The following is a 20,030-nucleotide window of genomic DNA, read 5'->3' as shown; positions in this document are numbered from 1 at the left end:
CTGGTTTTAGTATCTGTATAATACTGGCCTCATAGAATTACATTGTTAGAATTCCCTCATTTTCAATTTTCTGAGAATATTTGTATATAATTGGTGTTATTGCTTCTTTATTCAGTAGATTTCATCAAAGCAACTATTTGGGACTGGTATTTTCTTTGAGGAAACATTTTTAACTAAAAATTCAATTCTTTGAAAATATAAGTCTCACTTCTTTTTTTTATTTCTTTTATTTTTATTTATTTATTTTTTATTCTCAAGTTAGTTAACACACAATATAGTCTTGGCAACAGGAGTAGAACCCAATGACTCATCACTTACATATAACACCCAGTACTCATCCCAACAAGTGCCCTCCTTAATGTCCATCACCCATTTAACCCACCTCCCTACCCCAACCCCATCAACCCTCAGTTTGTTCTCTGTATTTAAGAGTCTCTTATGATTTTAAGGCTCACTTCTTGAGTGAGCTTTGATAGTTTGTGTCTTTCAGGGAATTTGTTCATTTTATTTAAATTTATCAAATTTATTGCCAAAATGTTGTTTGTAATGATCCCTATTTTTAATAGCATTAGTGTCTGTAGTGATGTCACCTCTCATTCCTGATATTGGTCATTTGTGTCTTCTTTCTTCTGATGAATTAAGCTAAAAGTTTATCAAATATATTGATATTGTCAAAAAAATCTTCTTTTTATTTAATTATTTTTATCTATTTTTCTGTTGTTCATTTCACTTATTTCCTCTCCTTTTTTCCTCTCCAATCTCTTCTTTTTTTACACTTTGGGTTAAATTTGTTTTTTCTGGTTTTTAAGGTAGAAACTGAGGCCATTGACTTGAGATCTACTTTATTTACTCAAAGAGATGCTTAGTAGTCTCAATTTCTCCCTATGTATTGCTTTTTGATATGTTGTATTTGCATTTCACTCAGTTCAAAAGACTATAATTTTCATTTTGATTTCTTCTTTGAACCCATAGGTTATTTATAAGTATGTGATTTAATGAACAAATATTTGGAAATTTTTCAGGTAGTATTTGTGGGTTTTCTTTATTTGTTTTGCTTTCTACTTTAATTCCATTGTGGTCAGAGAGCATATTATACATACATTATATGACTTGAATCCTCTTAAGTATATTGAGACTTGTTTTTATGGCCCAGAATATAGTCTGTCTTGATAAATATTTCATGTGCTTTGAAAACAATGTGAATTCTGTTATGTTGGGTGAAATATTTTATAAATGTCAGTTAGGTCAAATTGACCTCTAATATCTTTAGTGATTTTCTGTCTCTTATTATTGATTATAAATTATTGTATATTTCTCCTTGAAGCTCTGTCAGTTTTTGCTTTATGTATTTTGAAGCTCAGTTATTTGGGATATAAACATTTGACATTATTGTCTCTTTTTGATGAGTTGACCTTTTATAATTATGAAATGATCTTCCTTACGCCTGGTAACATTCATTGCTCTGTAATCTACTTTTTCTGATACTAATATAGCCATTCTACCTTTCTTTTGTCTTGTACTAGCATGATATATCTTTTTACATTCTTTTAATTATAATCTATTTGTATCCCCATATTTAAAGTGCCTTTCTTACAGGCAACATATAGTTGAACCTTGCATATTTATCCAAGCATTATCTTTTATTATGATATTTAGATCATTTGTATTTAATATTATTATTGATATGATTAGATTTTAATCTATCATCTTGCTCATTTTTTTGTGTTTTTCCCATCTGTTTTATTCTTTTTTCATTTTCCCTTGAAAAACTGAATATTTTTATGATTCCATTTTTGTATTGTTGGCTTTGTCTCTAAAATTCTTTGTTTAGCGACTTTAGGTATTGCTTTCAGATGTATAATATATATGTTTAATTTACCATAATCTACCTCCCAGTGATATTATACCACTTCACTGATAATATAAGAAACTTAAAATTATATACTTATATTACTCCCCTCTCAATTTTGGTCAAATTGTTACCATATATCATTTTTACATACGTTATAAACCCCACATTGCATTCTTAATTATTTTTATTTAAATAGTTATATTTTTAGGAGATTTAAATATTAAGGAAAAAAAGCCTTGTATGCTTACCATGTAGTTCCCATTTCTAGTATTTTTCCTTCCTATATATAAACCCATACCCTAATCTAGTGTTTTATTCTTTCTGCCTAAAAGATATTGTTTAGCATTTTTATAGTGTAGTGGACTTGTAATGAATTCTTTCAGCTTTTGTATTTACAAAAAAATCCTTCATTTCTCCTTTATTTTTTTAAAGATACTGTCTCTGAACATAGAATTCTAGATTATAGGTTTTTTTTCTTACAGTATTTAAAGATGCTGCTCCACTGTCTTCTCACTTGCATTGTTTCCAACAAGAAGTCCTCTATACGTAAGATATGTTGGGAATGCCTTTAAAAAACTTTTTTTTTCCCACTATTTTTGAGCAACTTGGTCATAATATTCTTTGGTATAGTTTTCATGGGTTTTTGTGCTCCAGGTTTTCGAGCTTTTTAGATCTGTGTGTTTATAGCTTTACTCAAATTTGGAAAATTTTCTGCCATTATTTCTAAAATGATTTTTTTTTTTTTTTTGGTCTTTCCATCTTTCACCTCTCCAATTACTAATATATTTAGGCTGCTTGAAGTTGTCCGTTGCTGGCTAACCATTTCTCCTTTTCTTCTCTCTTCTTTTTTTACTCTCACCTTCTGAGTTTCATTTTAGAAAATCTCTATTACTGTGCCTTCAAGTTTGCTAACTTTTTTTTTTTTTGACATGGCTAATGTGCTATTAATCCCATCCGGTCGGTGTATTTTCATTTTGTATATTATAGTTTTCATCTCTGGAAATTTTATGTGGGTCTTTTTAATATCTTTCCTGTCTATATTTAACTTTTTGAACATGTGAAATAGTTATTACTTAATTACAGTTTGAACTTTGACCACTAATTCTAATAGCTGTGTCAGTTCAGGGTCAGTTTGATTATTTTCTGCATTATGGCTCATGTTTTCCTGCCTCTTTGCATGCTTAATTTTTAATTAGATGTTAGATATTATGAATTTTACCTTGTTGCGTGATGGATATTTTTGTAGGTCTGTAAATAATTCTTGAGTTTTGTTCTAAATGCACAGTTAAGACACTTGGAAATAGCGTGTTCCTTTTCACTCTTGCTTTAAGATTTGTTATATGAAACCAGAGAGGGGTGCATGGGTGGCTCAGTTGGTTAAGCATCCAACTCTTGATTTCAGTTCAGGCCATGTTCTCACAGTCGTGAGATTGAGCTCCATGGTGGGCTCCACGTGGGTCTCAGCACTGGGCATGGAGCCTGCTTAAGGTTCCTCTCTCTCCCACTCCTTCTGTCCCCACCCCCCTTGCATGTGCTCACACATATGAGCTCTCTCTCTCCCCCCTCTCTCTCAAACAAACAAAAGAAACCAGAGAAATGCTTGGTGTAGGGCTTAATTAAACTATTTCCCTTTACTAAGGCAAGACCCTTCTTTGTGCTCTACTTGATGTCCTGTGAATTAGGGGTGTTTTCAGTCTGGCTGGTGGGAATAGGCAATATTCCTGCCCCACTGTGAGTGTTGAGCAGCTTGGATCTTCTCATGATGAAAGGTAGTTTCTTCACTTGCATGTGCTGAGCAGTACATGAGCAAATACTTGATGGAGACCTTCTTTATTGCTGTTTCTCTTTTTCTTTCGAGAGCTTTTTCCCCACTACTCTGGGACTCTCCACAGGGTTCTCCCTTCCTACAACATTGCTCGTCTCATTTGTTTCCTGTTTCCCAGGACATCAGTCTTTCGTGATCTGGTGTCCAGTGTTTTGAAATACTGTTTCGTATATTTTGTCTATATTTTTGGTTGTTTCAGGCAGGAGGACAAATCTGGTCTCTGTTACTCAGTCTTGGCTATAGCAAATGTCATGCCTTTTAATTTTGGCTGATTTTCTATTTAAAAGCATTTAAAATTCTGAATAGAAAAATTCGTGTCTTTACCTTCATGGCTTCTGTCTTTGGTGTCATGCTAGAAACACTTTTGTGTTTGATGGCTTATAAGATATTTACCTATGTTTTTTTCAATGTACTTAATTGCCTTATTTTTATATTCAAATAGTGCGAGTATATATTGTAGACTATTTGGAAATATCTTGCATTATAGACAGGTTGGAAAATAGCTCAGTTAAAGGCAAAAACAATGTAATGCCTCAACAAACACCTTGCCAAAACATATCTTAACATATTGCCTGCCATGCATTTTGCAATACCTTTGTTTTTTATATAGTTGTAATCCTACAGTATATGTCATTTAGGGTGTTCACTCAGTGCATTTTCCATTGTGCTACATAATCTTCATAATTGTATCTTAGTGTCTGAATTATATGTCATCAAATGAGTATATTACAACTATACTACCTTTACCTATATTGTTAAACATTTTAGTTATTTCTTCTTAAGTAGAGTATACGAAACATAATTATCTGACAGAGCATTTTCAGGGAATCTTAATTTTGCCAACTTTCACATTTCCCTGGCCTTCATTGGGCAGAGATGCTGATATAATTCCTCTCTCGTGGTGTCATTGCTTCCCTCTCTAAGCCCATACTAGTACATTCAGTAAAATCCTGCCCGTATAAAAATGAGAAGGAAATAAAAGCATTAGTTTCTTAATAGTTCAGTCCATTTCTTATTACTCTTACAATTATAAATTGGAAGAATTTTTAAAGAGCTTATAATTTATATTTTTCATGTGTATGAACAAGGCATCTGAATTGTTTTCTAATTATTATTTGTGTTTGGTTATTTTTTAGGGACATTGTTATTCAAGTCAAAAACATCATAATGCAGAATTTTTTATCAATACCACCAAAAGATCAACAAGGTAAGATGAACCATGCTGAGGAAAATGGTCATGTGTATGTTATAAACAGTTTTAATTGATACATTCAATGCCACTGTCCTCTGACCAGAGGTAGTTTATTTCCAGGAACTAAGAACAAAATCCTAATTATATAGGAAAGTTGATTTCCTTTGTTAAATTACTTAAGTGTATAAAAGGACATGTATCCTTGACTGAGAACTTGAGAGCGGGTCATCTCAACCCACACAAAACTCAGAACCCAGCCTATTAGCTGGCACATAGCTGGTACCAGTAGATGTCAAATGAAACTATGGAGTATTGGCTTTGGTGAAGCTGAATCACATGTGTCTTAGAAGACTATATATATATTCTTATACACATGCACATACAACAGATATGTAGAGGGAGGGGACATTTGACTTGTTTTTTCCCATAGTCATTTCAAAAGAAACATACGAAAAACCATTCCCCAGCCCCATATGATTTATAAAAAAGAAAATCGTGGTTTTTTAAGAAGAGCTCCTGGAGTTTTCAGAAAAGCAGTTTACAGGTGGAGATAGAGTCTTTTCTGAATAAAGAGCAATTAAATTTTCTGCACTGTAAAGGGCAAATTCCAACCTTTAGGAAGAATTCAAGTCTTTCACCTGCCCCTACATGCTCTCTTCTACACAGAAGAGAAGTTTTGATATGTTTGTGAGAAAAATAATGTCTTCAATGATACAAAATTAGGCTTCCTTCATGGAAGAGAAATAACTTAGCCAATGGAGGGAATTTGCTATAAAGAACCCTTAACAGAAGCAGACACTCCTTGATCTCTTTACCCAAAGGAAAGACAGTGTCATAACTGTTAAGAGCACTGAGTCTGGTTTTGACACTCAGGTCTACCACTGATTTGCATGTCTTAGGTGCATCACTTGACCTCAGCTTTCTCATCTATGAATCTTTAAAGTGAACATAGTAAGTACTACCTTATAGGTCATATAGAGATTAAAGGAGAAATATATATAAATCACCCAGCATATTCCAAATTACATAGTGGGCTCTTCATCGTTGTTTTTGATACCTGGTCTCCCTGTATGTGTGGAGGCTGATGCATGCAGTGAGATGAACATGGCTGCCTCCTGCTTCTGGTGCCTACTGGCCGTAAAAGGCCACGCATGATCCAAGGTGACCCAAGGGACGTAAACATGGGGCAGACTTCTGGCTTAGTTCTCATCCAGACATTTGGCCAAAGGGATGGTAAGATTGTCTGAAACTCACACAAGATCCGTCCACAAACATGAGGGTACGAAAGGACATGGGATGAGAGAGACGAGAGCAATCCTAACCAGAAATAAAATGTGTGCATTTCCTGTGAATGTTTTCTGGTTTATATCCTTTGGAAGATTTCTGCAGTGGTAGGTAGCTGATCAAGGGTTTGGAAATTTAGTGTCCTAGTTGGTATCACCTTCTTCATCTCAGCAAGATGTGTGACTGCTTATGAGGAAGAACGCTGGGCCAAATGTCAAAACAGCTGCCCTCCTTTCCCTCATCTGCTGCCAACCAACTGTGGAAATTCAGACTGGTTATTTTATCCCTAAACCTCAGTTTCCCTGTTAGTAAATCCAGGATTACTAGACATTCTTTTCCATCTCTAAAAGGTTGTAAGTGTGTGTGAATATCTAAGCAACAAGCTGCTTGGTTTCTGGCTGATACAGGGCAGTAAAACATGTCACCACGCACACCTCCTGCCTACTTTGTTTCTCATCAAGGCTTGTTTTGTTTGTTTTGTTTTGTCTACCTCTCGAGCTGTTGCCTAAGCATAGTTATACCGCCATGGACTTGGCCAGAAAATAAGACCCTTCAAGCCTAGCTAGGAGTTCAGTAGCTCTAGTAAGTACTTGGTCAGTCTTTTCTGGGACCAAAGATGCTTAAGCCTCCAACCCAGAATTTAACAGAAAAAAAGAATAATGAAAAGAGCTCAATTAATCAAGTGCCTCCAGGGTAATAGTCACTCTACCCACAACTTTACATCCTTTGTTTTATCTAATCCTACCCTAAACTAGGTATAATCTTTAATCTAAAGGTTCAGGGAGATTGGTTACTTTTACCAAGATCACCAGTCAGTTAAGTGACTGAGCTAAGATTTGAACCCAGATCTATCAAAATCCAAAACTCACTATTTGTCCCCTGTGTCACACTGTAAATCTATAAAGAATATTTCTAATTCTGTTTTTAGATGATCCCTCTTTTTCTTCTCTGATCAAACATGCTAGTTTTTATTTCTGTCATCAAGTATAATCCATTATGTGACATGAGGAATGTGTTGGGCACATGTCATTAATTAAATGCTGAGTACTTTATTTAACACACCATGGATGGCTACCTATAAGGTATGATACTTTTAAATTTCAGACTTGTAAACACACATGCACATATACGTACTAATGTATGAAGTTCGGGGTAGAATGTTACCAGCAGAGTTGTGGGGCTTAAGAAAATCCAACGTATCACGTACTATCTCCTATTATTTCAGTGGTGGAAGCAGCTTTAATGATCACCAGTGTAATACTTAACGAGGAGCTATGTCAGATCCTAAAGATCGGAGAGATCCAAAATAAATCAGACATCCTGTGCTTTTACAAAACACAAAATCCTATTAGAAGAGCAGACATGTATATAATTAACTAGAATAACGCGTGACAGATGATGTACTGGAAGTGAGTATGACATACTTGAGAACATGGAGGAAGGGATACTTGGGTAGGCCAGAAGTTTTGAGGCTGACATTTTGGTCAGGAAACACAACAGAAGGGTTGATATTTGTGCAGGACATTAACACATGTGTAGAAGACAACCACGTGGAATTTAGGAGTCAAAGGATATAGGTTTAAAGTTGGGAAAAACTAGAGGAAACTAATTAGAAATTCTAGTGCCTTCTATTTAAATGTTTTCTAATTTTGGATAAAGAGATTTAATATTGTAGTATTACTCTAATGATAATTTGTACTGTATTAAAAGCTTTTCCATTATAATTTAGTGTCATCATTATTCCTGTGTGAAGTTATTATAGAATCTCCAGAAGTTCATTAGACTTATTTCATTACAATTTTCTATCTTTTCATACTTTCAGGATTTGGGGATAAGATTTATGATTTTCCCATAACTTTCTGGTTTTTTGTTTGATATTTTCAAGTGATAAAATAATAGAAATATCTTTTTGATATTTTCAACAATAAGATAATAGAAATATAAGGGCAGGTATTTTGTGTAGAAAATAGCAAATTGTAGCAAATAATAAACCATGTCTTTGAAAAAAAAGGCACAAAACAACAGGAAAAGGCCATCTACGGTTGTTGGTAACTTCTACTTTAAATCTGTTGACAGACAAAACCACTACAGTGACTGAAAATTCACAGGAATTTACTTACTTGCCAGATAAGGAACCTCACACAGATGTACAGCTTTGCCAAATGGTTCTGTCACAGGGACAGTCTATGTTTGCTATGTACTATAAAGAAGTTCACTGTGGTGATGCCAATTAAGGATTGAAGTTTGCACCTTGGAGAAGGCAGGATGAATTTTAAGTCTCCATATAGTTTAGTTAAAACAAGTCCTGCTGTTCATTGGACAGGGAAGAGTCTTCATTTAAGCCCAGGGAGGGTCAGTTTTACTGGAGTCATTCAAAATTCTTAGTTATCTGCCAGCTTCACAATTCGGTTTTGCCATTTACTAGGCAAGTCTGCTGCAAGTAGAAAGGTCTTCTTATACGGGTCTTCTAACACTTTTCTCAGCTCTGTCTTAACACATTTGCATTGTTTAAAGATAATTTTCAAATTGTGAGTGCTATTTTTATTCAATGAGACTATTAGTAAAGGGGGGTGAGAACACAGCAGATGTTTTAGGCAAGAGGGTCTTAATGACCCCCTTTGGAACTACTACAGTTAGTTAAATACACACTGTCAACCCCTACTAATTTTCAAAATCTGTACAGTATTTAACTGCAGTCATAGCCATTACTATGTATCATGTGAATTGAGATTTGGATCTGAAAATAAAAAACAACCCTGGATTTTCTGAGTTTAATAAAATACTTTTAAAATAATTATAAAAATATAAAGACTTAAAAATATATATGTGCAGCCAGACATAAACATTCTGGTATTAGTGAATGTAGCATGTTAGAACTCAAGGAACACTTGGGGAAACTAGTGAATATTCATATTTCTTTTAAGTTTAGAAAAATGATCTTATTTTAAGCTCCTAGTACTTCATAAACTTCTTGATGAATTTTTTGTCTTTGGCAGCCTTGAAAGCACTTTGGCATGTAGTGGCTTCTCATATATACATTAAATTTTGTGGAAAATGCTTTAAACTCAATTTCATCTATGACTTAGATGCTGTGAAAACATTTTAATCTTTGCTTCTTGATGAGACACCAGGGTGGAGTTTCCAAGTCTGTGTGTTCATTTAACAAATATTTATTGCCTTTGGAGAGGCCATGAGCAAAGAGCACAGGGGGAGAAAGGAAACCCAAACTAAACTCTACTGTTACGGCTCCATTTCAGTAAAGCTTACAGCCTATCAGAACAGTTTTCTTTTTATGAGGGTTTAGCCTAAAAATGGTTTATTATCTTATTATTTAACTAAAGTTTGACTCATTCCAACATGGTATTAAAGCTGCTTCTTAAGCTCCTGTCCCATTTTTGTCTTTTCTTTCCTTCTCCCCCGTCTTTCTCCCCTCCCAATCTGGTGAAAGACCGAATTCTCAACTAAGAGCTGGAGCATTGAGGTCTTTTTTACCCTTCCCCCCTTCTTTTTAGGCTCTGTGATCTTGGCTAATACAGTGAGCCTCAGTCCCTTCATCTTTCAAATGGGGATATTAATTCTTGCTCTAGAATAGCCAAATGAGATAAGGTACAGTTGATTCCCATCATTCACAATTGGCACGTTCTATAACGTCACCACAAACACTGAATTGGCTAATACTGAATTTTTGCTCCACAGCATTGAGGTTCCTGTGAGCTTCTGGTCACAACACATTTTCATTAACTATTGATACAGAACATAGTTTTATGTTGAGTCCTTAACCTTGAACTCACAGACACAATATTATAACTCTTGCCTGAACAAAGCTTATGTAACACATGTATTTTTTTCTGCGAGGCACGTCGTCTTCTTACACTTAGGAACACTGGACAGCACAGCAGTACTATGCTTAAGGACTATTTTAAACAGTGAAATCACCAACCAAAAAGAAAAAAAAAATAAGAAAAACGTGACACTGTAGACCACAAAAATGATACTTGTCATTCATTGTAAGGGGAGAGCTGAAACAAGACAGAGCATCAGCCACTGCTGAGAATGTGCACTTGAAGTGATTCAATTTTTTCCTGCCTGTGCATGTCCACAAATGGCCATGGAAACGTCATCAGTATGGATTTGAGGGCTGCAAATAAATTGCAGCGAGCTGGCAAATTTGCACATACAGAATCTGTAAATGATCGACAGTATATGAACACTTTCACCTTTTAAACTCTTAAAGCACAACCTATGTCTCAGAATAATTTGCAGAATAAGTTACATTTAACTCAATAACATTAAACTCAAATATAAGAATTTTGTGCAAAGTTGATATTATCAGTGTCAAGTTAATAAAGTAATAAATATATTATTTGCAAGAGACCCCAAGTTCTTAGCTCAGTAAAGCTATGAGTACAACTATTATCGCAAATTGTTTAGCTCTTCAGCCCTCACATTTAATGCACAGTAGCAAGGAGAACCACTATAATTTGATGCTTTGCATTTAGTGGTTAACATGCTTTGTGACCTCATTATTGGGGTGGGGGAGACATTCCCTACATATTACCAAAATGTTTTATTTCCAAATATGTGACATTCGTATGGAAACATTTCGATCTTAGCCAGTGGTGTAAATGCTGTTCTTGGATTTTTGGTACCATTTTATGTTGCAGACCAAGTACAGATTGACATTTTCAAGCTGGTTTTGGTTAACTACTTAATGTTGGCAATTGGAACTTTCCAATGTAATAACCTCTAGAAAATATCACTATGGATTAATAGTATGTTATGCTGTTGACAGAAGTACAAATGGAAAACACACACACATACACACACCTATAGAAATTTCCTCATAGAACAAAATGGAAATGACCTGAGTGGCCTAAAACTTACCAGGTAGATGTTGTAATGGAAGTTACTTTCCTATTTTGAGATAAAATGCTAGAGTTTGGAATATCCTTATTAGTAAATGAGGTTATGAATACTTTTATTGTTTGAAATAGCCATATTTCCACCTGCTTAAAAAGCAGGCTACTAATCAGATAGTCTGCTCGGGCATGTATCAATGTCAGTGTGGCCATTTGGCAGCAGAGTCTCTCAGAAACTCCCAATTAACCATGCAAATATATTTCATAGCATCACATTCCACTTTGTCAGAACCCCTGCTGCCTTTATATTATTAACATAAATGCAGGTGCAAATAGCATTTATGTTCTTTGATAGAAAGCAGTTGGAGACATTTCACTGAGGGACATAACACTTTCAGATTGTGTACATCTGTTCAAATAATGTATCCAGCCCCAGTGACATGAACACAAGGATGGAAACATCTGCCCCTGAGACCATTTGCCATATAGCAGATGCTTACATCTTTATTTATGCAGATGGCTGGTGTGATGAGTTAGGCTGGGATAAAAGCAGAGTTTGACACAGGTATTTAGGATGCTGTGCAAGCCAGAAATATAGGCTAGGCATTTCATGTTTGTAAAGGTCTAATACTATTAAGAGAAATGCATAACTGTTTTAATGCTTTAATAGAATGAACATACTGTTCATCCATAAATTACTTGGCATCAAAATCCTAAAAGTGTTTACAGAAATTCCAACATCCAACTTACACTGGAAACAAAAACTTATTAGTTTCCTTTCGATAAAATAATTTAAAATGATTTTATACTACCAAGAAAATCTCATGATGACATTTCTTAAAACTGGGGGGAAATACAAATGCAATTAGTTTAAATATAATTTATGACCTATTCCATGAATATAAATTCAAATTAGGTAAAATAAATTTCTGAATTGTTACACCTTTACAAGATTTTTGTCAAGCATTTTATTATTTAATATGTATTCTAGCATTTCCAACTACTGATATTTAAATTATAACTGATATTTTTATTAGGATAAATTACTTTTAAATGCTTTTTTTCAAAACTCTGTCCTATAGATCTACCATATTACATTCTCATTGGAAACAACAATGAAGGAAGTAAAAACTGCCGGAAGTAAGACATTTCCAGATTTTATCTTCTGTTCTCATTCACACACACAACAAAAATATCACAGAATCTCAAAAGAGCTGGGGTATTAGATTTCATCTAGTTCAGCAGTTCTCAAACTTTTTACTTTCAAGACCCCTTTATACTCATAAAACTTTGAGGACTCTAAAGAACGTTTGTTTATGTCCGTTACATTATCCATTGGCATTTATCATATTTGAGATTATAAACTGAAAATATATATATATTTGTGAATTCATTTTAAAATAATCATTACAACTTAACATAAATGACATATTTTATGTACTTAGAAACTGTTGGAAGACTGGCCTTGACTTTTGTTTAAATATGTTTAAAGTCTGACTTCATTAAAAATGTCCGAGTCTCAGCACTGGGTGTTGTATGGAAACCAATTTGACAATAAATTTCATATATTGAAAAAAAAATGTCCGAGTCTCATATCCAGTTCTACATTCAGTATGTTGTGATAATGTCCTTTATGTTGAAGTGTTTGTAAAAAATCTAGCTTTACAGTGGCTGGAAACAGAAGGAGAATATTAATAGCCTTTTCAGATAATTGTGTATATTTTTCTTCGCTACAACACCAAAATGTGTCCAATAACTATAACTGACTTTAAACCAGTCAGGAAACCCCTTAAACTTTAGTTGAGGTATGAAATTTGAAACCATGGCAAGGTACTCCTTGTATTCTGTTACTCTTTGGCCTTACACTTGAGTGAGTCATTTACCCATCCATGTAACATCATCTACTGGGTATTTGGGAGGTTGGGAAGCATTTACTGAGTTTGCAAATCTTCTATACATCCTTTTATCCAGTATTCTAAAAGTCCTATTTGTTAATGGAACCACCATCCTCCTCTGAAAAATCTTAAAGCATTTGGAGGCTTCAACCTCCTGGTGATGGATTCAAGTTTTCCAAAATTCTAACTGCCACTTGAAAGAATGATTTTTATCACTGGCAACGGTTACCGTCAGATGTTTTTTCTTATAGTGACAGGTTGTGTTCGTTCACTTTTGAGAAAATGTCTGTCAGATACCTAAGTTTGACCATGACCTTTGAACATGTGTCTGTCAGGTATTCTTTCAAGTAAAATGGTCTTCCATGACAAAAGCCACTAGTTCAGCTTCACAACTCAGTGGCACAGATGCTTTTCCTCGAGGCAACCATCTTCCTTCCGTGTGCAGCATAAGTGCTGTATGAGCGTGAACCATTTCATCACACAGAATTGTAAAACACGTAAGGATCATGGTTTTTATAAAACTAAAATTTCAGACTGCTTCTGTGTTGTCCTGAGTGTGTTGGCAAAGAACATGGCTAAGTGGACAGTTTGCTCCCACTGCCTGAATTCAGGCTAAGGTGCCAGAGCGGTTTTACCTAATTATCCCCTTTGCCCTATCACTGACTGCAACGTGTGCAGAGGTCAGCACACTGAAAAACACAGATGACATCTTACTATTAGTATGAGAAGAGAGTGTTGGGACCCTTCCCAGGGTTTGCAGGCCACACTTTGAGAACTGATGGTCCAATATAATCCTTTCTTGTTAAAGGGAGCAACTAAAGGGCAATAAAGATTATCTTGCTCAGACATTTTCTGGTAGCAAAAGGAAAAACCAAAGCCAGACCTCTGCTCTCCTTCTTACATGTAATTTGTTTGCTTTTCCCTGAGGAGTTCCCTCTCCCTCCACTCCACCAAAAAAAGGAATATTCCCCAGACCAAACTATAGGCCACGACACTGATGTTTAATCAAGTTTATTAAAGAGGTAGGACTTGCCACATAAGAAATTCAGAAATTCAACATTTTTTAGACTTTTTCATTCGTCCCAATGTTCGTCAGTTACTTCAGTTTTAGAAGCAGGTGGTATGGGATTAGAAAATGTATATTATTTCTAAAATTGTAAAAGACCTTTGTAATGACCTTTTTCTTCATTTTTGCACATCACAAAAAAGTGTCATTAAATTTATTGTGTAATTGTTCAGCTTTAAAAAAGTTATTTTGGTGTGAGCCTGCTTTGCTCACCAGAAGTTCTGTAAAAGAAGGCCACCCATGCAAAAGCCTAGCTTTTAACATCCAGGACATTGTGAAGGGAATCACTTTGTACTAACTGCCTCTCAAACAACCACGCTATGGATTCCTGTTAAAAATAGAAAGCTCACTGAGGTGCCTGAGTGGCTCAGTCGGTTAAGTGTCTGACTTTGGCTCAAGTCATGATCTCACGGTTCATGGATTCCAGCCCCATGTCAGGCTCTGTGCTGACAGCTCGGAGCCTGGAGCCTGCTTCAGATTCTGTGCCTCCCTCTCACTGCCCCTCTCCTGCTCATTCTCTCTCTCTCTCTCTCTCTCTCTCTCTCTCTGCCTCTCAAAAATGAATAAACATTAAAAGAAGAAGAAGAAAGAAGGCTCACTCTCTCTCTTGAGGGTTGCACTCTCTGATTAGAAAAGGTTAGTAAAAAAACACCTTTATTTTCTCAACATAGATATGGATTATGTGGCACTCACCAGCCACTGGGGGAGACTGACAGATAAGTGGATAAATTGCAAAACACCTTAGTAATAAGTTCAGTGTGATGGAATGGAAGGGGAACAGTTTTGGTGTCAGACAGACCTGGGTTCAAATCTAACTTTCACTTACCAGCTTTGCGCCCTTAAAAGAAATACTCAGTTTCCATGTCTGTGGATTGGAAATGTTAATATTAAGAGTTGGTGGTGGATTAAGTGAGATATAATAGATTAAGCACCCAATCTGACTCCTGACAGAAGGACATTTTAGTACTTCACAATGGAATTTGGGGTGTAGGGGATTGAAGGATGGATAGAAGTTGATGAGTAGAGACAAGGACTATATATACTAACTATTAAGTTTTCTCATGAAGAAAAAAAAGAAGATAGGGCAGTATCTTGAAGACAAGATAGAGCCCAAATAATCTTTATTGGCATTTTGGATTTTATATTTTTGTGTTCAGCAAAAGCAAAAGAGAAAGCAAGACAATACGGTTGAGAGTTATAGTTCACTCGTTTAGTAAATAACATTTTGTGTGACTACCGTGTACCAGATACTGATCTCTAGGGACTGAGGTCCTGGCAGTGAACAAAATAAACTCCTGCTTTCTTGGAGTTTATATTCTAGCAGGAGGAGACAGATAATAGAATCACAGTATAATGAAGGACAGTTAAAACAGAGAAAGAGACAGCGGTGACTTTATGGGACTGAGCAGGTACTTCTAGAAAGGAGTCAGGGAAGAATGGAAGCTCACTGATGATAGAGGATCCCTGAGCCAGCATGAAGGGTATGGAGAGAAGCATGGGACACAGAACAGGGTTGGGAATACTCCCATTTCCTTATTCTGAAGTGCACATTTTTTTCACATTTTAGTGTCTCAGGACTTGAGGGGATGAGTTGTATATTTAGAGTGATAGTGCTTCTCCCTCCTTTCCCCTTATTCCAGAAGAAGTAAATTTATTTGTGTTATAGAATTGACATATGAGAGTTTAGAAAGAGAAAGAAGGAACAGTAAATGAGTTCCTACCTGATGACTTCTCTTTTCTCCATGAGGTCTTAGTCACTCCAGGCTGCTATAGCAAAGTACCATAGAATAAGTGTCTTATTATGAACCACAGAAATTTATATCTCACAGTTCTGGAGGCTGAAAGTACAAGATCAAGGTGCCAGCATGGTCAGATTCTGGTGACAGCTGTTGGGGAGGAAAAATTTTTCCTCTACCCTTTTTGATTCTTTGGCTGATCCAATAATCAAATTAACATAGGACAGGAGAAAAACAAATTTAGTTATGTATGAATGGAGGCCCCACAAAGACAATAAGACCCCAAAACAAGTCCCATAATTGAGGCTTATAGGCCACCCTGAGCTAAGGAACAGGATGGGGCCTGGGGCTCCAAAGGGGAGGACGGTAATTCATAGGATAATAAATAGAGCAGATATTTGATAATTAGATATGTGCCATGCCATACAGATAAGGCATTCGGATAAAAGTTCTGTCTAGTAATAGCTCTCTCTCTAAGCCAGGCCCCCTAGCAGAATTCTTTTAGGTAGTTAGGAAGAGGTAAAAGTTTTTCTGGAGTCTCCTGGATCTCGATTATGTTCAGCTCAAAATAATTCATTTACCAAAGTAGCATATTTTGGGGTCACGTATTCTGTTCCCCTTTATAGCTCCCTTCTGGGTTGCAAACTGCCATCTTATCATTGTATCCTCACATGGCCAAAAGAAGGCAAGAGAATTCTGTGGGGTCTCTTTTATAAAAACATTAATCCTATTCATAAGGGTTTCACTCTTATGACCTATTTACCTCCCAAAGGCCCCACCTTTTAATACCATTACACTGGGGCATTAAGATTTCAACATATGAATTTTGGGGGAACACAGACATTCAGTCCATTGCAAGATCAGTGCCAAAAATCATTGGTGAGAGAGACGGGAATAAGGTGGGGGGGTAGAGGAAGAGTGCCTCGGAAAAGCAATGGGAGAAACCTGAGCTAGCCCCAGTGAGGAACTGAAGGGAGTCTATTAGGGATTAAAAAAATAATAATAATAAGATTGTGGACTAGGTCTGCAATTCAACACTGGAAACTTTAAATTTGTAATGTTTCGCAGTGTTCACAGTGGTTGGATTTCTCAGCATTAATCAGTTAGCAGTGGGAGTGGAGAGTACAATGTCAGGCCAGGTGGGGTAGGTGCCATAGGAAGACAGTCGTGTGCAAAACCCACCATATACTAGGAATGTCCACGGATGGTCAGCCACTACACCAGCTCCAGAACCGGGGCAACCTGCGTGCGCACACATACAAATGTGCAGTGCCTTGAGGAAAAGGGAACACAGGTGGACCACATAATCACTGAATCTCTTCAGGGAAGATGGAGAGTTAACTCTTACGTGTTTCTGAGGCATAGATGAGAGTATGCATTCCTTCAACCACACTTTGTCATTGCCATCCGTGTAGTAATAAAGGTGTTGATGGAGGAGAAGCCAGGCAGAATTCAAAAGGAAAGGATTCCAAAGTGGTCCCACAGCTTTCCAACTCTGATGATTTCACTCTCTGTAGTAGCTCACGTCAGCATCTGATTACCTACCTTAGATGTATCTCAGAATCTGTATTTGCTGGTTAGCTCACATACAACCTATCTGGTCGGCTCCACAAAGGTAACCACTGCTGACCCAGTTACCTCAGTACCTGTGGGTACCCGGTGCTTCGTTTCCTCTTTTTTAATTTTCTTCAGTGTGTCAGTATTAGACGTAGTGTCTCTATGTTATTCAAGGTGCATCTTGACTAAGAAATAAGTGACAGTCAAGATTTACAAGCAGGAATTTTAGGGAATAATTATGCACATGATAAAGGAATATGTAGTCCTGTGTATTTGCACTTTCAAGTCATGAGCTATTTGACATAAAGGCTGAGGTATAGAGGAACTTGCAGCAGAAAGTGTTATAAGTCACTGTGAGTTGAAGATAAATCAGAAGTGAAAATAAAACATCTGTAAAACTGTGCCATAAAGCAGTGGAACAATTATTTCATTTTTTAAAGAGGCGGTTTGCATACTCCTTAAAAATGTCCATTCTATAAAATAAATCTACTTTTGAAATCACAGTATAAAAATAAGAGTATCTTCGTGATTCCAGTCCCTTGCTTTTAACCATACTGGTGTTGAAACATCATGATCCTTATTACCACTTTGGTTTCATAATCCTGGTATTTTGACCAAAGGCAAGAACCTTCTGCCTGTGTCCTCGTTTAATTGTTCCAACTGACTGCACATTTGCATGGTGAAACCTTATCTTTCTGTTTATTCCACGAAGGAAAAGGTTTTCGTCACCAACTGTCATCTTGTTACTCATCCTGGATACTTAACTGTTCCAACTGATATTAAAATATAAGATTAAAAAGAAGGGGCCCATTTTTAATTTGTTCATGGAAGAGTTCTTGCCATGAGATATCTTAGCAGCTTCCTAAAGCTCTTTCACAGGAGATGTTTCCTCGCTCACCCATTGTGTTGAAAAACAACTGACTCGGAAAATGTCGGAATCTCCTGGAAAGACAGTGTGCACAGGTATTTGCTCTGAGTGGTAGAACATCAAATGAAATGATTTGCTGCTTTTACCTTGATGAAGTTCAGTTATCAAGGTCTTCTGAATTTTAACTATGTGACCCAACTGAATCTTAATAATTCTAATAATATTAACAACAAGATGAAGAATGAGAGAATGGGGTTAATAAGGCATTTCAAAAATTTCCACTTGTCTTGCTTTGTGTCCCCCCATAGGTCATTAGCTTTTAGTTAAATTTTCATGCTACTTAGTCATTCTTAGATTTGGGTAAAGATACAAAATTGACTGTTTTCTAATAATGAATAAGACCTAGGGCATGTTATCATTTTTTGGCCAAAAAGATTAATAACTTTGTATTCCTAAATGTATTAAAAATTAAAAGATTTCATATAGTTTTCAACTGCTTTTCATCAGAAGTACTGGAAATCAAAAAGTCCTCCCAGAAATAAGGACTGATAAAAGGACTGATAATTAAGATGGAGAAATTCATTGAAATTGAGGATAATTAAAATATATTTTAAATGATAATGCATTTTAAATTTTCATTTCATTTGGGACACGAATTATATGGCTCAAAAAGAATAATAAGTTACTTGAACTTAACAAACCATGTTGTATTATTTTTCCTTGTATTGCCATTAACATTTTAGTTAATTAGCTTTTAAGTTCTTCCATAAAGAGTGCTTGTTTCCTCTCACTTCCTGATACATTTACATGTCTAATTAATTCAGTTTTGTGGGCTCCTCTTTCAGTGCCCAACTTTTCTTCCTGTATTCGAGCTATCTTAAATTTCTTTCTTAATGATTTCCTCAACAAAATACTGAAATCTACAAGAACGTGCTTTCAAAATTGTGGTTGACTTGCCCGTACGCTCTGTGAGAGTCCACTTATTTTTCCTCCTGAATCAAACAATCACATGGCCATTGCTCTCACAGTCCTGCAGACCTGTGGCCAGTGTCCCCATTTCTACCCTGGGCCCCTTCCCTTCCAGGGCCATGGAGACCTGGACTCACCCCCACCCCTGAAAGGTCTACTAGGGGAGCTATTATTTTCTTCCCAGGCAGTGTTGAGAACAACAGCAATTAGCATCAATACTCAGTATAAACAAAAGCAGGGAGGAGTGTCCCCACAAAACAGCTCTTTAAAATGCACATATGTTAACTCCTATTCACTGTAACTGTTCATCTGATTATCACTTTGTCAATGGGATGTGTAAAACTTAGGGGCAGGGGTAAGAGAGGGTGATAGGATTGATCAGATGTAGGAAGATTGAGCTGTGGTAATAGGTGGCTGGAGAAAGGGAGGAAAAAATGCTTTACAGTTCTAGTAGGACCATGATTCACAAGTTATAGCCATTTCTTCCCTCTTTCCTTCATTTACCTCTCAACAAAGAAACATCAGTTTAAGGATTCAGTACTATTTCCATATGATTAGCATTCAACATTTGTGGGTTTTTTTTTTTCTACCCACCAAAAATAACTCAGGAACCTCAGGCTTTTTGTCAAGAGAAAGTGCAAGGCTAATGTCTGCTGAGTACCTAACTGGTAGGCGCTATCCTGGCACTTTTCCTGGGTCCTTTTTTCTTTTAATCCTGTCCATGACCTTTGCAGCGAGATACTCTTATGCCATTTTTGTAAATGAGAACAGTTAGGCTCACTGGGAATGACTTTCCCAGCCCACAAGACAGAGCCAGGAGTTGAAACCACATCTGACCCCCAAAACCATGTTTGCACTAGAGACCGTGATAGTGGCCATAACCGTGCATTATAGCTCAGGCAGCATGTAAAGGTGGAAAGAGACCTT

At 36.2% G+C, this 20,030-nt stretch overlaps 1 protein-coding gene across 9 annotated transcripts in view; it reads left to right on the top strand.

Moving 5' to 3' along the window:
* ZNF438 (zinc finger protein 438) overlaps positions 1 to 20,030 on the top strand; it is a 172,838-nt gene that overhangs the window by 141,133 nt on the left and 11,675 nt on the right. For all 9 annotated transcript variants that reach the window (XM_049624772.1, XM_049624771.1, XM_049624767.1 and 6 more), the window contains one exon: positions 4,814 to 4,884. In XM_049624772.1, coding sequence (XP_049480729.1) covers positions 4,845 to 4,884 — 40 coding nt within the window. In that variant the 5' untranslated portion in view covers positions 4,814 to 4,844. The remainder of the gene's footprint in view (positions 1 to 4,813; positions 4,885 to 20,030) is intronic.

This window comes from Panthera uncia, chromosome B4 (assembly GCF_023721935.1).
Source record: "Panthera uncia isolate 11264 chromosome B4, Puncia_PCG_1.0, whole genome shotgun sequence".
Classification (NCBI taxonomy): Eukaryota; Metazoa; Chordata; class Mammalia; order Carnivora; family Felidae; genus Panthera; species Panthera uncia.
This window is presented reverse-complemented; position numbering and strand designations above follow the sequence as displayed.